We start from the raw sequence: 14968 nt of genomic DNA, 5'->3' as shown, positions 1-14968 counted from the left end.
GTCTGTCTTACGGTGCCTGAACCATATTACTTCCCCTGCCCCAGCACTGCCTGTGATATAAATTAACACTCCATGTGAAACAAAATCAGAATCTTCTGTCTCATTTTCAATAAATAAAGATCTTTGTTTCTCAGCGTGTACTCAGAGTTATACATTTACAAAGAATGTCGGCCTAAATGTTTCTATTGTCAGCATCCTACGTCATTTATGACGTAAGTGATGATGGCACAAATGGTGGTAACAATCTGATCTCATAACAATGCCCAGATTTGTAACATTGTAACGATGGGCCTAATGACAATGATTATATTTTCTCACCCGTGGAAGATACGGCTGTGAAATATTATGACATGTGGCGTCACAATGGTGTACAGTTATGATAGTTTAGCCTAGTGGTTAAAGCGTTCGCTCGCCCATATAAGATGAAGCACTTCGCCACGTCTAATAAATCACGCACAGGAATGTTCAGTTATTACTTTTAACTGAAGTGATCCTGATCCGTAGCTTTAGTGAATACCTCAGGAATGCAGACGTAAACATGTGGAGTGAAAAGGTTCGCCTCGGGTGAGACATGCGTGAATCAAATATCCACAAATGTGAAAATAAATTCACCAGTTTGAAGAAGGTTTGTGTTCAAGAACCTGTGGCGCATTGAGGTTGAAGTGGTTGAAGCATTCAGTCCGAAAACCCGGGTTCTACTACCAACATAGATACAGTATAGATGTGAAGCCCATTTCTGGAGTCACCGCCTTGATATTGCTGGAATGCAACGCTCATTCGCTAAGGAATGCATACTTGTCGTTGGACTCACGACTGATAAGATGGTCAGTCTCGGCAGTTTAGTTGATGGTGTGTGGTCCTGTGCGTAGAGCCCCGGTCACAAATAAGGTGGAAGTTGGACGCGGAAAGTCCTTGCATGGGTGACCGTGTTTGTCAGCTTGACTCCTCGGAGTCTCTAGGACTTCAGTCCTGTCCCACGACGATGCACTTGGGATACATGTTTCACCTAAGTTGTTCAAACTTGCTTCTGTTTAAGTCATGTGACTGTTTACCTCAATGCGTCTCACGGGCACCCTAGCTGGGTCATCCCGGATAATAATGATCAGATTAAGGGTTAGCGTTTTGAGCATGTGCCTTGCACATATATAAATTCACGATTAACATTTTTATTATCATCCTTGTCATCGCATCGCAGTTGAGTACATTGATGCTCATGATATCAGTCACTAGATCATCTTATTCAGGCGTGTTTATGTACAAACCACCGTCATCTTGCAAACACATCGTTGTATGGAGCAAAGAAATGAAAAACAAAGCAAAACAAACAAAACAAACAAAAGGGACAAAAAAACCCGAAATCCCCCCCCCCCCCCCCCCCCAAAAAAAAAAAAACAAAAAAAAACAAAAACAAACAAACAAACCAAAAAAAAAACAGACGTAAATGTCTACGGGGCAATGCTGTGGAAACAATGGTGTTGAATGACATAAATACTTAATGTTGAATATCACCGTCATACTCAGTTGGATATCATCACTTGAACACTTTGATTTTGTTTACGAAATTTGGTGATAGAAAATATGGCAAATAGGTCGAAAAATAAGGAAAAGGGCATTGTAGATGATTCTACATAATCTGAAAGTGTGATTAGGACGGTAGATACTAAACATATAAGATATATCAGCTTGATTTTGGTGATTACAGACACTGTAAATCTAAAGCGGCTTACCAGCAATGGAATTGTCTCACCGGAGGCCTTGAAATTAAACCAAATATACTTAATGTGTAATACTATTGGGTTGCATGACATGATTAACGTACGGCCGTTTCGTTGTTGATGATTCCCTCAAGCCATTTGGTAGTCGATCTGAGTGAGTGTTAGTCTTCACACATTGTAATCATGTGGGAAATCGAACCCGGACCCGTCACGATCGAACCTACTGGGCAACCTTCTTGTTCGATCTGAAAGAGGCTTAAGCTGGTCGAAAGAAATGGCAACCCGAAGGGAGCATTAGGGTTGCATAATTAAGTTTGTATGAATTTTTAATATTGTAATTTGCAAGAAATTGTAGAGGAATGAACTTTGGCACGGTTTGTTTGATATTTGCTTGAATGCTTTGTTTTATTATTATTTATGTATGTTAGCACTAGTGTGTTGTGTGGGATTTTAACGTCCTCAAAGGTCTTTTTTTCAAAAGAAATATGCCTAAGACACTAAAGGTTTGAGTCCTACATAGCAGACTTTTGAGTGTTTGTAGTGCCAGCTGTGTGTTCGTGTTCAGCGCCATTTTGTGTTGTTGGTAGTGTCAGGGATAATCTCTGCGTAGGCTGGCTGGTTGTGTTTGCAGTGCAGTAGGTATTCGCTCGTGTTTTCCAGGAACATTAAAGTCGAAAATCGAGAGTTACGGAAATGAGCGAGTGGTGTCGAATGACAAAACACACACACACATTTTAGTTTTTTTTACGTGGTTTTGGAGTGGAGATATTTTAATTTAGAATTTGAATTTCTTTGTTTACTTTGCCACCAGTCTAAGTAAACTTATCCTCAGTACTTTTCGTTACACACCACTACTGAGTCTAACAAAACCTAGTAAGAGGTCGTGTCAGGTAACCTTTGAGTGACCAATGACCGTCCAATCAAACGCGAGACGGATAAATAGATTTAACCAATCATACAACGGCTACTATTTAGGGATCGGAGGGACTTTCAAAATATTCAGGTCACTGCTACAGATCTCTCCACAAACAAAAAATGGCATAGAACACAGTTATTTGACCTGCAGTATATGTGCTTTGGGGTTTCTGTTGACATGGTTACCATTAGTAAATATTTCCGCAAGCTGACATCCTTGAATATTGCCAAAAACACCATTTTCAGCGACTGTTTACTCACCGTTGTCATGGTTGTACGTACGCCGTATGCATCACCCGGAAGAGAGCGTGCGCTAAATAGCATTCGGAATCGTTCGGGTACGAACCTTTTCGAGATAAAGAGTTCAAAAGGTATGTGCGAATGTCCACTTTCGCGATTTGGTAAGATGATTGGTCAATCCCAGAGGTTACCTGACGCGACCTCCCATACGGTTTTGTTAGACACAGTAGTGGAATGTAACGAAATACACATGCAATGACTAAGTTTACTTAGACTGACTTAACCACTTTCGGAAGATATGATTTTCATTCCGCTTCAAGACATGGATATGTTTCTGTTAACGTCTAGAGTTTAAGTGCCGACTGGCTGCATAGGCAGCACGTTTGTTACCAAACAGACCAACATGGGCTGGGATCCATAAGAACTATATATAGCTTATTGCCCTAAGGTACCCTTGAAGAAAAGGGATAGACATGATCTTCAGTAACCCATGCTTGTCGTAAGAGGCGACTAACAGGATCGGGTTGTCAGGCTTGCTGACTTTGGTTGATACGTGTTATATCGTATCCCAACTGCGTAGGTCGATTGTCTGGCCTAGACTCGATTGTTGACATACTGCCGCTGCCACTCACTTTTGCTCACTTTTGCCTAGGTGTTTTAGATCCCGAGTGCTTATTATCTCGTTTATTCCGTTTATTAGTTTCGGTTGTTTCTTAGTATATGTTTGTATTTTTATTGCCCCCACACCCCACCTACTGACTGAGACCGAATTAAAATTTCATCGTGTTGTTTCACCAACGGGTCCTTGAATGATACTAACATGCCCATTAATGTTTTCGTGAAAATTGATTGGCCTTTTTGTTGAACAGTAAATCTTCAAAACAGAGTACAGCCACCACGAGCTCCAAACAGTGCTAGAGCTAGTCCAGACCATTTTTTCCATTGCGTTCGTTTTAAGTAAGGAGCTTGATTCAAGTGATGCTATGATCATTAAAGGGGCACTGATCCAGAGAGATTCATGTTTCGCGCTAATTGACGGGCATAGGCTGATCCAGAAGGGACCCTGAATGGCAAGCCGTTTTCACATTTATCAGGGAGTCTGTATATAGATGTTGTAGGATATCCATGCATTTATTGTCAAATTACAGACATCTTCAATTGTTTTAAAGGTATCGGTATTATGTTTATATCAATAATGCTGCAAAGATATCTGAAATAATTGAAAAAATCCTCACATATCCTAAATAGAATGTCTGATATCTCAAAATGTTATAGTGATATCAAGAACATATTTCGTGATATCTCCAAATATTTTAAAGATATCTGTAAAAAAATAATGATCATAGTGTACAAATTGTGTAAAGTTGTATTAGGAATTAATTCAAGTTATCTTGGATTCTCTTCTAGATATCTTAAAATGATTGGTACATTTCTATAGTTGTATTACGGATATCTTCACTTCGGTTAGAAATATCTTCAATTCGATTATAAATAACTTCAGTAGAAATCTTTAATAAAGTGAAAATGGCTTGCCATAACCTTCACACCCGCCCACACATTTTTTATCCGCCCTGCACGGGGATCCCATGGACAGGTGTCCATCATGGCAGAATTACAGTCTAAGTACACTTAGCCTCAGTGTTCGTTACGCTCCACCACTGAGACTCAGTAGTGGAGTGTAACGAAAAGTAGTGAGGCTAAGCTTACATAGACTGGGCAGAATCACTTCATTCTCAACTAGGAACGGTAAACAGGGTGGATGCCCATCAGATGCACATCATTTGAAACGATGACCGGTAGTTCTTGTCTGACTATTTTAGTGAGTGAGTGAGTTTAGTTTTACGCCGCACTCAGCAATATTCCAGCTATATGGCGGCGGTCTGTAAATAATCGAGTCTGGACCAGACAATCCATTGATCAGCAACATGAGCATCGATCTGCGCAATTGGGAACCAATGACATGTGTCAACCAAGTCAGCGAGCCTGACCACCCGATCCCGTTAGTCGCCTCTTACGACAAGCTGAGTCGCCCTTTATGGCAAGCATGGGTTGCTGAAGGCCTATTCTACCCCGGGACCTTCACGGGTTCTGACTATTTTAAACTTATTTAGTATAACATGGCCACTGTAACTTAAGCCTTTTTCGGATTTTCTGATGCATGGATGATATGATGATATATTTCTGTTTTACCTTGATATTTTTAATAAATCATGACATGTGATGTCTGTTAACCTATGATATTAAAACGCACACTTGATTTGCGTGAACACGTTTACTAAATCAGTATCTTTGTCATTCATAAAACAATCTAAATGAAGTTCCGTTCACACCATCAAAATTACTTCGACCTCCAAGTTTTTAGGCATTTAAAAGTGCATGCAATACAGCAATTACAAGGCTATACTGCCTTGCTGTGACCCATGTTTGGTGGTAAAAACCTATACGTGTTATAACAGATAGTAGTAACACCACTCAGATTACCAGACAAAGGTTCCCATTTACCATTTCTGCAGTAAATACTCAACATTACCAACATAACGATGGTAAGGTTTGATAGTGGTTTCCTGATCGCATGCACCATTGAAGTCTAACCACATAACATGTGACGTCATCAAATCGTGTGTACATCATGTCCGTGTGTTTTGATGGAAAGCGAAGTGATCATGGTTTGGGAGGGCGGACAGGTTGGAATGTTAGTGAAATTTGTCATGATGAATGGATGCACGCAGACATAGTTATGTACATGTGCGAACTGCCCGCTGTCACTTTCTATAATTTGCGAGGGTCAACGTAGAATATGATGGACCAAATACTGATATAACGCCTCAACGGACACAGGTGAGTCAACAGGTAGCGCGCTCAGGTATTCAGGATAAATTCTGTCATGAAATATTTATTTTTAATTCAGTCTCACAATTTTAGTCTGTCTCAGTGGGTAAGAGTTTACCAGAGTTTCTCCCGTTCCCCCTTCCCAGAGAATATTATAAATAGATATATACTAGGATTATTAACAAAACCTAACACAACAATTACTAGAGGACTCACAAAACACAACTAAAAATAAAATCCCCCAAATTAAGTAGAAATAATGTGGTTGAGCTACTCAGTGTTATCGCTGTTAATGTGCTGAAGAAAGCATGTTGGGTAACGGAAGGAGCTCTCGCCAACATATATGTTTTGGGATTTTGTTATATAAAAAGTTTGGGCCCTCTATACCTATCCTAAAACCCAGAGGTGGGACACAATCCAACGAATGTGTAATTTGTTCCATTAAAGTAATAGACTCTGCGCTTTACTGAGAAGATGTGATATTTAATCGTATATTCATATTCAAATGACACTTGAATGATATAGATAGTGAGTGAGGATGGTTTTAACTTTTATGTCGCTGTTAGCAGTATGCCAGTAAAATCACGGCGGGGACAACAGAAGTTGACTTTGCACATTATACAGATGTGGGGAATCAAACTGGGACCTTCGATGTGAGAAACGAATGTTTCATCCACTGTTCCATCCACAGGCAAAGTGTAACACAAATGGGTTGCGCTGCATAGAGAAAATGACCAGTCTTCTTACTTGTGAGCGAAGCGAGCAAAGCTTGGCATCAAACTTTCCTCGCTTCACTCGCATATAAGAAGACTTGTCACATTCTCTATGCTGCGCAACCCATCTGCGCTATAGTTTGCCTGTGTTCCATCTAAATGTTAATGATTGTCTAACATACGTTGCATGTAACCACAAAGGATGATTACTTTGATACTTTTCCATAATAACGGTCATTACATAATGACAAATACATATACAAATACATGTACAAATACATGAACATAATCAGATATCTGACATACCAGGATGTATTGCATCGTATCAATCAGTTATTGTTGAACCACAATCACACATCCACTCATATTAAACATTGTACTTATTTATTTTCTGTGACAAAGTTATAAATGTTCACAAAAAATCAGTTATTAACATATTGGTAGCGACAAATCAGTAACTTTGGTAAATATGATTTTGCTCATGTCATGTTAGGAGTTAATGCTAACAAACTCACCCCTGCATTACGATGTTTCAGACTCCACCTGCACAGACCATCATGAGCCGACACCCAACCTTGTTCCTCACTGTCAACTTGATAGTTGCTCTGCTGGGAGTGTTATCACTCCTAGTTTACCAAATCTACAGTTGCTATGAACCATGGCGCCACCCGTACCTGCTTCAGACGCTACCAACCCAGTCTAAACAGTTGTACACTGTGCTGAAAGGGGATGCTAACGAGATGCTAATTGCTGGAGCCCCGCCCTTCATTGTTCATTATCTGTGGTGTCGAAAGGGTTACTTCGAGTTTAAGCATTACTTGAGTATATTGAGTATAGTCCAGGTGATTCGTCCAGATTGGATTGTGTTTCATTACACTCATCTCCCGGTCACAGATAGGAAAGGTTATGTGACATGGTTTGAAGACATTCAGCGTGATATTCCATTTTTGTCTTTTAAAAAATTATCCCACACCCATTACTGTGGACATGCCTTTTTCGAAAAAAGTGATTTTGTTCTTTCAGATTATGTTAATCCAGCAGGGGTGTTCATATCGGATGAAGTTGCAGTTGTAGACTTCACAAAAGCAGATTATCTCAAAATGGTGCTGTCATCACAGTTTATGCATGTACGAGCTTTCCTGTTACCCGCATCAGAGCCCCATGTTGTGTCATCAGGCCGAGAATCGCAGGTCTTTGATTGTCCCTCACTTCAAAAATATAACAAATACAAGTTTGGGAGCATTGTTTGTGTTCAACTTACTGACAGACTCTCCCCTGCCGATATCTGGCATCAGAAAAAGCCGTTTTATGAATTTGCGCGAAATCTGACATATGGATCACCAGATCCAATAGAGCCATCAGTGGATGAAAGGTCACCTGTACCCTTACATTGTCATATATTACATGTGACCTCATCTCCAGATTTAGATCTGACTGCATACATGAGTATCCTCAGCGCCCTCTATGTTGCGAAAATGCAGCATGTCTTTATTCATGGACCAATCAAACCATCTGGACATCGATGGGATCAGTTACCGAAACATAATGTGAGTTTTATACCTGTGACTCACATGTCGGACTGGCATCCAGAAATAGGAGACATGATATATGGTGCCTATGTGTTATTACGCCACGGTGGGATAGTTGTACGTTCAGACACCATTTGGAGAAAAGAGTTCCCCAGTGATCTTCGAAAATACACTTCCATTGCAACACTTCGACGTTCAATATACAGAATCATTAACTACTCTGTAGATTTAAATGTACTAATTTCAAAACCTAATTCCAAATTTTTAAAGTCATTTATAACACGATTAAAACAAGCACCTTCAAGATATTTGGAAGCAAAGAGTGAAGAAATTGCATATCGTACTTACGTAGATGTTCCTGCTGTGCTTAAAATGGACACCAACTTGTTACAGCATGTAGTATGTTCCAAAGGATTGTGTCAGCCAAGGCCAGAGGATATGGGAGCTGGAAGGTCACTTCTTGTCCAGATGCAGTGGAAAGAGGGTGCTCCAGACGTAGAAGGAGATCTGGACCGCTTCAGAGGTCCTGGTATTGATACAGTCAAGGCAGCTCTACGAATAACTGCATAAGTGTGTGATAACTCTCTGTATCGCTGCATCAGTTTTGAAAACCCTCTCTCAGAAAATTGGGGGTGGGGGTGGGGGAGGGCAGAGATGACAAAAGATTTTCTAAGCTGATGTTGTGGTGCAGAGACTGTGAAAGCGGCTCTGTCTTCAGGATAATCTTTTTCTGATTGACTGTCCAGAGACTGCTGTAGAGCAAGGAGGCATGTACTTCAAGAAATGACAGTTTCATGTGTAGAAACGTAAAAACAAACGCAGTCCATAAAATGATCTTTGTACATGTAGTGTTATGGGATACCAGAGTATTTCTCAGACTTACTGCGAGTGTGTGTACAAGAGTCTGGGTGTGGATTTATATATGTTGACTGTGACCACTGTCTTAATATCAGCTATTGCTATGTGTGGTTTATGCATCTTAACAAGTGTGAATGTCAGCACCTAATTTTGAAGCTGCCTCTCCTGGGTGTGAAAGTGTGCCATTGTTTGTTTAATTGGGGCTCCTGGTGTTAAGGTCTTTTTATGATTGGTTGATGCAACAAGAACATGTCACCTGTTCAGATTAGCTGGCTGTCAGTTTTCATATTGTTGGTGGTCTTAGTTGTTATTAATATTGTTTAAGTATATTTTTTTAAACATTGTTTTCAAATTTGTTTGAAAAAATTAATATAGGGAAATAAAATGAAGTTTTGTAAGAGTTACTTCCCTTCTCATGTTACTCTGTTGCCACTGATAATTTAGACAATAAATATATAATTGAAACTGATTACTTGATAGGGTTTGCAGAACAGTTTTAGGAAATCGTAATACAGACAGGCCAGCCTTTATTATTTGGCGTAATCTGTACTATATTTTAATCCATATTCGACAAACGTTGAAAAAACTCGACATTTCAAATAATTAAGACTAATTTGGGTTTTTTTTGACAAAATTAATGACCTTATCACATGTAAGTACCACAAATACATCCAGGAATCAAACTGTATAGTATATGTAATATCGGTATAACCCATACTTATATATGACATTAAAACCAACCATTGTGTATGGCGTCCTGTTACAAAACCTGTCCTACATGTAACCAGTGTAATCAAATTATTTTCCAATGTGTACAACAGCCTTGAAATAACACATCCTGTATGTAACCATTGTTTGCAGATACAAAGAGCTCATATCTATTAGTTTTGTTTGGTTGTTGTTGAAAACAGCACAGCAATATTCCAGCTATATGGCACCGGTCTGCAAATAACATACAAACCAGTGACCTGCATCATAAGCATCAATGTACAAAATTGGGGTATGGTTTCTTTTTTTACTTAGAATAAGTAGATAAACTACTGTCACAAAAAAGAAAATTACCTCAATGCCAATCCCTTAGAAAATCAGGCATATAAACTTACTGAGATCAAATAGGTTATGTAAATAGATTGTGACATGATGACCAGAAGGTCGTGAACTTACTATATTTGCATACAGAGTAAGAATTCCATTTATGGAGATTGTAATTATGGTTTAGTTTGGCTTTGAGACTTTCAAGAGTTCGACATACATTTGCTAGCTTTCTGGAATATATATTTTCCTTTGTGATGGTAAATATCAAGTTGAGAACATCGTTGCATTTTTCATGAAAGCCCTCCAAAAGCTGGATCCAAGTTTATGATACTAATAGTATAATTTTTGTTTTCGATCCAATCTAAAAGCTCCCTCCACAGCATATTTATGTATCTGGATTCGAACATCAAATGAACAGTGGTTTCCTTTTTACCATTGCAAAAAGCACATATATTTATAGTGGTGATTCTCATATGTTATAATTGTATAGGACTTTATTGCTTGTGAGAATTTTGTGGACTACACGCTATTGAAAGCATCTCGCTTTAGTGTTATGTAAAGCTCTAAATGGTATGACGTGATAGGTATTCCATGAGTCAGGTGGAAAACTGTGATAAAGATCCTTTTCCCATCTACATTGATAACCTAAGCTGGTAATAAAATTTCTATTGTTTAGTAGCATTGTGTAGAAAATGTTAAGCCTTTCTTATTTTCACAGAGTATTTTTACATTCGAGGGAATAAAGGGTAAATGTGTTAGTTGTGTAAAAAAATAGTAGCTTCTTGTTTTGGATATTGTTTCATTGAGGATATTATTCCCACATATTTTTATTTGTCTCTACTGTATACATCTCTTTAAACTTGGAGAAAGACTGGAAGGATTCAGCAGCCTGTGGTAAGTCATGTATAAATTTTACATTTGCTTTTGAGTAGTGGTTGTATAATACAGAATTGTTTCCAATTTCTTTATTACTGTTTGCCCAAATATACTATTGTAAGGGTATGTGTCTAGTAAATCAGCCCAAGGTTCCAGAACATATTTCCAGAAAAGGTTTTCAAGTTTTGGAATGATGTGTGCTTTCAGGTAATTCCAGCCGTGGTCAGTTAGGTTTATATTATTTACTGTGTTAATTAAGACATTGCTGAATTTAGAATTTGAACCTTATTATCCATGATGATTTCTGACATTTCGTGGTTTCAAGTATATCTGGAACTTTAAAACCACCTTCTTTATAGTTTCTAATTATCAAGGATGGAGGATAATTTTGTCTGGTTTGCCTCTCCAAATAAATGCAAAAATCTTTTTCTGGATATTTTGAATTGTATCCATTTTGGGATAAGGCAGTGAGGAGCATAAATGATTGAGAGTGAGCAGTATTAGCCTTGTCAAGGCCGTTATTCTGCCGACTGGTGTTATATCTCTTAGTGACCAAAGCTTCAATAGTTTATTCATTCTCTTTAGTTTATCTTTATAGCTTCTTTCCACTATATACGCCCTATTATGTTGAAATATAATGCCTGGTAGTTTAATAGGTCTTTGTGTCTCAGCAATACTGTGTACTTGAGAACTGTTTAGACCATATCTACACTGTTTAAGTACAATGTACTTCTAATGCTGTTTGAAAAGTTTGTTCCAATCTGTCTAAGATTATGATTGTATTGTCTGCAAACTGTGTTAGCAAATATTCTAAGTCAAACATTTTATCCCTTTCATTTTGTCGTTAAGGTGTAGCATGTGAGCAAGGATTTCTGTGAAGTGTGATGCAAACCTATCAATTAGAATGCTGGAATTTATGTTATTGTAAAATGTTTTATTCCAGTGTTTGATTGATGGTCCAAAATTAAAGTTTAATTGTTTTGTTGCAATGTACAATATTGTGTAGTCCATGATTTGAAAACCACTCGAATATGTACCATGGCTGCCATATATGGGGATTTTGCATGATGTTTTCAATGCACTCACGGGTAGGTTTCTCACAGTGACTGAGTTCATTAGTGCCACTTCACTCTGACTACTGGATACCCACTTGACCTCCATTGTTGGTGGGCCTTCTCACACTGACTGGGGGTGGGAGGGGGTCTAGAGGGGGCCTAATGGTTAAAGCTTTCACTCATCAATTCCTCATATGGGAACAGCCCATTTCGTGTGTCTCTATTGTGATATTGCTGGTATTTTGAAAAAAAATCCAACATATTACTAAATTCACTCACTCTAGCACAGGGGATTTGTCTATGATTGATAATATGATTGAAAATCTTTCTCTCCATGACTTCACTTGAGTATTCAGTAGTGTCAGGCTACCATTTAAACCCCAAGTGAGGTACTGTACAGCCCATTTTTATATTGTTGTTTACTGATGATGTGTTGTTTTCATTTTTCACAACTAAGTTTAAATTGTATCCGTGATAATTGAATTATTATACTGTCATCCAAAGAAGCGGTATTTCAATCTTAGCTATGTCCAGTATGTATATTTGAGTTCTCATTATGATGTCCCCATTAAGGCCATGTTCTTGCTAAGTATAAGCACCCTGTAAATACCGGTCAGGCAAACCGGTAGTTTCATATTACCTAGTCCAAATATATAGCAGCACAAAGGAATTGAATCTTGAACAGGCAAACAGGTGGTTGATAGCATGAGTGAGATACCAAGATAGGCAGTCTGTCATGCTGATGCATGCCAATGCTTATATGCTGGTGTGCCATGAGGTTTTCCATGTTACAAAGGTAGTTTTAAGTCAAACAAAAACTCACTTTTTTATTCCACCAGTGACATTTTTGTAAGTATTTTGTGGATAGTATGTAGACGCATTTGTTATTTAGTTATTTTATTTGTTTTAAAAACTGTTACCTGTCAGTTTACAGTACTTAACTATATTTCAGGTTATTATATGTTACTGTTGACCTCAAACAAATTGTTCCTTGACGGATCCACAGACAGGGTGCAGCTGTGTTTCTTCTGTTTCATTTATTTATATTTTGATGTACAATAAAATTGTCGAAATTCTTCAAAGGCATTTAGAAGTTGGTGAGGTAATACAAGACACTATTATGGATGACAACTTCTTTAATTCTTTTAACACGACGTTTCAAGGCTAATTCTTGCTAATTCTTCAGACCATTCAACATCAGACTCAAAGAGCACAAAACTTCAGTAAGAAAATTAGATCTGAAATCGGCCCTCTCTGAACACATCGTCAACTATCCAAACCACTCCATCAACTGGAAAAACACCGAGATCCTGGCTTCCAACATCAGTGATTGGCGGAGAAGGAAGCTTTGGGAAGCAATCAACATCAGAAGATTAGAACCTCAGATCAATAGAGATCAAGGCGTGTACCTGCCCTCTGTCTGGTGTGTCAACAAGGACTCATAGACTCACAATCTATCAGCTGTGTAAACAACTATGTACTGTTAAAACTTTCCTCCTTTCATCTCTCCTCTGTGATTGTACATACCTAATTACATTTATGTGCTTGTATATACATCTTACCTCTCTGGCTTCATGTATATCTGTATATACTCTGCAATGTTACCTATGTTCATTATCCACCTGAGGAAGGGGCAAGAATTAGCCTTGAAACGTAGTGTTAAAAGAATTAAAGAAGTTTTCATCCATAATAGTATCTTGTATTAATAATAATAAAATTGTCATTGTTATCAGTATCTATGCAATGTAAGGCTGCACAATGTCAATATAAAAGTTGTTTGCAAGTTTTTCTTGTTTCATTATTGGTCATGACTGGTTTGGTAGGATAGTCCTTAAAGCATTTGCTCCTCATGCAGAAGACCCAGATTCAATCCCCCTCATGGGTACAATATGTAAAGTCCATTTCTGGTGTCCTGGGCTTGAATATTGCTTTAAAAAAAGGCATAAGACCATACCCACTGACTCACTCATTGTTGACCAGGGGCACGTTGGCCTAAGTTTCTTAGGTGTGCAGAGATATGTCCCTCAGGCATGTCAGAATACTATGGTTCAGGGTTTGAATCTCAGATTGGTATCTCATGTAACTTTGCTTCTTGTACATATGTCTCTAAAACTGTACACTTTTGACAGAAACAAAAAACTAAACCAAAGTAGCATGGTGAATCTTGCTTCATTTAGAGTGAGTGAGAGGGAGAGTGAGTTGCCAAGCGGTTAAGGCGTTCGCTCATCTCGCAAAAGCCTCAGTTAGATTCCCCATGTGGGTACAATGTGTTAAGCCCATTTCTGATATCCCCATTGTGTTATTTCTGGGCCCCGTTCCTCAAAGCGATCTAACCCTAAGGTGATCGTAACTCCCATAGACTTACTACCGCCAGTCGTAGCTACGATCTCTTTGAAGAACTGGGCCCAGGAATATTTCTAATAGCGGCAAAACTAAACTCAGAGTGGTGTGCTCTGTACATGGTGTAGGCACCAGGAGTATAACCATATGAAAAATATTGAAATAGAATCTATAATTCAAACTTAATTGAAACCCATTTGACCTGCATTGTAACACAACATTTGTACCAACCGCACACAGGACTGTCCATGTACATCCATTATGCCTCTTTACACCAGACATATTTACTTTGTCCAGTGTCTACTACCTGAATTCTATGTATAAATATGCTGCAGACTTGTGACCTTTGCAGTGCAGAAAGTAACATCTTGAATCGGAGCAATAATCAAACGCCATCCTTCCTTTATATGATCAGAGACATATATACAGAACACATTTGCGACTATGCTTGTCGTAAGAGGCGACTAACGGGATCGAGTGGTCAGGCTCGCTGACTTGGTTGACACATGTCATCGGTTCCCACTTGCGCAGATCGATGCTCATGTTGATCACTGGATTGTCTGGTCCAGACTCGATTATGTACAGACCGCCGCCATATAGCTGGAATATTGCTGAGTGGGGCGTAAAACTAAACTCACTCACTCACTCACTCACAGAACACATTTAGTTTTGTACATGCTTTACACAATTCCTTATTTCCTCCAAAAAAACCGGTGTTTTTTTTTTTTTATAAAGGTAATCTCCCATGATCTTGAATAGATTTGTTATGGAATGGACCATAACATTGACGTCTCTCCTTTTCCATGCCATAGGCTGTTGTGTTGGGGCGTTTAAATCAAACATGGTACTGCATAGTGTGTTTC

General features: G+C 38.6%; 1 protein-coding gene across 1 annotated transcript; it reads left to right on the top strand.

The window, feature by feature from the left end:
- Positions 1 to 5507: 5507 nt before the first annotated feature.
- On the top strand, positions 5508 to 8578 carry LOC137268558 (uncharacterized). Its single transcript, XM_067803127.1, has 2 exons — positions 5508 to 5708; positions 6949 to 8578. Exon 2 carries the CDS (start codon positions 6970 to 6972, stop codon positions 8509 to 8511), a length of 1542 nt encoding a protein of 513 aa, XP_067659228.1. The 5' UTR covers positions 5508 to 5708; positions 6949 to 6969; the 3' UTR covers positions 8512 to 8578.
- Positions 8579 to 14968: the final 6390 nt, after the last annotated feature.

The sequence above is a fragment of the Haliotis asinina genome, chromosome 16 (genome assembly GCF_037392515.1).
Source record: "Haliotis asinina isolate JCU_RB_2024 chromosome 16, JCU_Hal_asi_v2, whole genome shotgun sequence".
NCBI lineage: Eukaryota > Metazoa > Mollusca > Gastropoda > Lepetellida > Haliotidae > Haliotis > Haliotis asinina.
This window is presented reverse-complemented; position numbering and strand designations above follow the sequence as displayed.